This window comes from Penaeus chinensis, chromosome 23 (assembly GCF_019202785.1).
Source record: "Penaeus chinensis breed Huanghai No. 1 chromosome 23, ASM1920278v2, whole genome shotgun sequence".
In the NCBI taxonomy this organism is placed as follows: Eukaryota; Metazoa; Arthropoda; class Malacostraca; order Decapoda; family Penaeidae; genus Penaeus; species Penaeus chinensis.
The window spans coordinates 9,062,342-9,064,315 of record NC_061841.1 but is presented as its reverse complement, the minus strand read 5'-3'; the positions used below and the strand labels follow the sequence as shown (position 1 = coordinate 9,064,315).

Below are 1,974 nucleotides of genomic sequence, written 5' to 3'. Positions count from 1 at the left end.
TTATATACCATTGTCAAATTACAAATAATACAACTAAAGAAATGATCTAAGGTAATAGTCTAATTAATATCCCCTGCACGTTGCAGTAAACCTCGTCTTACACTTTCTTTCCTAATATCATTTTTTTTTTCTTTTCTTTTTTTATCCATTTTCTTTCCTGGCGTTTTTACTTGGCCCGTCAGAATGAGCAAAGAGTTGGAGTTGATATTGCAACGCGGTGCTGCAGCTGCTCCCTGGGCTGGACCGGAGCTCTCTCTGATCTCAGGTCTCCGGTCTCCGCCTCCGTTCTCAAAGGTCTCTTCTGAGATGAATAATAGAGTGATGCTGTAGGGCGAAGACCCCCCATCCCCAACATACACAGACACACACACACAAATAAACAAACAAAAAAAAAATATATATATAAGTATATATATATATATATATAATATATATATATATATTTACTTATTATATAGAGAGAGAGAGAAGAGAGGGAGAGAGAGAGGGGATGAGAGGGAGGAGAGAGAGATGAGAGAGAGAGAGAGAGAGAGAGAGAGAGAGAGAGAGAGAGAGAGAGAGAGAGAGAGAGAGAGACAGGCAGACAGACAGAGAGAGGAAGAGAGAGAGACGGAGAAGGAGAGAGAGAGAGAGAAAGAGCGAGAGAGAGAGAAAGAGCGAGAGAGAGAGAAAGAAACGAGACGAGAGAGAGAGAGACAGGCAGACAGACAGAGAGAGGAAGAGAGAGAGACGGAGAAGGAGAGAGAGAGAAAGAGCGAGAGAGAGAGAAAGAGCGAGAGAGAGAGAGAGAGAGAGAGAGAGAGAGAGAGAGAGAGAGAGAGAGAGAGAGAGAGAGAAGAGAGAGAGAGGAGAGAGAGAGAGAGAGAGAGAGAGAGAGAGAGGAGAGAGAGAAAGAGAGAAGAGAGAGAAAGAGAGAGAAAGAGAGAGAGAGAGATGAGAGAGAGAGAGAGAGAGAGAGAGAGAGAGAGACAGGCAGACAGACAGAGAGAGGAAGATAGAGAGACGGAGAAGGAGAGAGAGAGAGAGAAAGAGCGAGAGAGAGAGAAAGAGCGAGAGAGAGAGAGAGAGAGAGAGAGAGAGAGAGAGAGAAGAGAGAGAGAAAGAGAGAGAGAGAGAGAGAGAGAGAGAGAGAGAGAGAGAGAGAGAGAGAGAGAGAGAGAGAAAAAAAAAAGAAAGTTAAAAGAAAAAGAAAGCAAGAGATAAAAAAAAAAACATATATTTATGTATATAAGTACTGTACATATTTTCAAAATGCAAACCATCCCTAACCATCAGCATTAAGTGTCACCTAATTAGAATAAAACAGATATTTTGGTGAATCGCAGTGTTCCGGCGTCCGAGGTGAGTTGCCACTTATCCATTTCCTCCGACTGGACTGGACACCTAAGAGAATTACTACAGAAGTTGACGCTGTAATAAGTAACAGCTTGTCCGCGGATTGGAGCGAGAGAGACCACATACAGTTAGCCATTTCTAGTGACCAACTTACTCCTTCAAAGAGGATTGAATGCTACTTGATTTATATGAAGGGGAGGAGGTCATTCTGAATTGAAAAGTTTATTTGGTCTACAAGGTGTTGCCACAGATAATGGTTCAATTCTAAGCAAGCTCTTTGATGAATTTGACACTTTCAAAAGCAAACAAAAAAAGCAAATACTTAATGTAGAGAAGGTATGAATGAGATAGAATATCTTCTCAATACAAGAGATGCAATAATCAAAACCATTTAACAACATACAGATACTAGACATAAAATTGTTAGGGTTGTGATAACCCTAATTATCATAATACAGTAACTCTAAATTGAGCTAAATTACAATCTAAGGCCATATAATTATATAGCACAGTTTCAGGAAGATTAAATGAGAAAACACATAATTAATAGTGAATTGAAACATAACGAGAAAATACAGGTATACGGAACGTAAATAAGTAACTTTAATTAAAGAAAAAAAGAAAAAAAAAGAAAAAGAG

The 1,974-nt window shown here is 39.5% G+C and overlaps 1 protein-coding gene across 1 annotated transcript in view; it reads right to left on the bottom strand.

Annotated features, from left to right (window-relative positions):
• Positions 1-1,974, bottom strand: part of LOC125037648 (homeotic protein distal-less-like) — a 38,710-nt gene that overhangs the window by 31,938 nt on the left and 4,798 nt on the right. Inside the window, exons 3-4 of the mRNA XM_047630848.1 lie at positions 1,270-1,288; positions 171-301 (exon numbers count right to left, since the gene is read on the bottom strand). Of these exons, the coding sequence (XP_047486804.1) occupies positions 171-301; positions 1,270-1,288 (150 nt within the window). The remainder of the gene's footprint in view (positions 1-170; positions 302-1,269; positions 1,289-1,974) is intronic.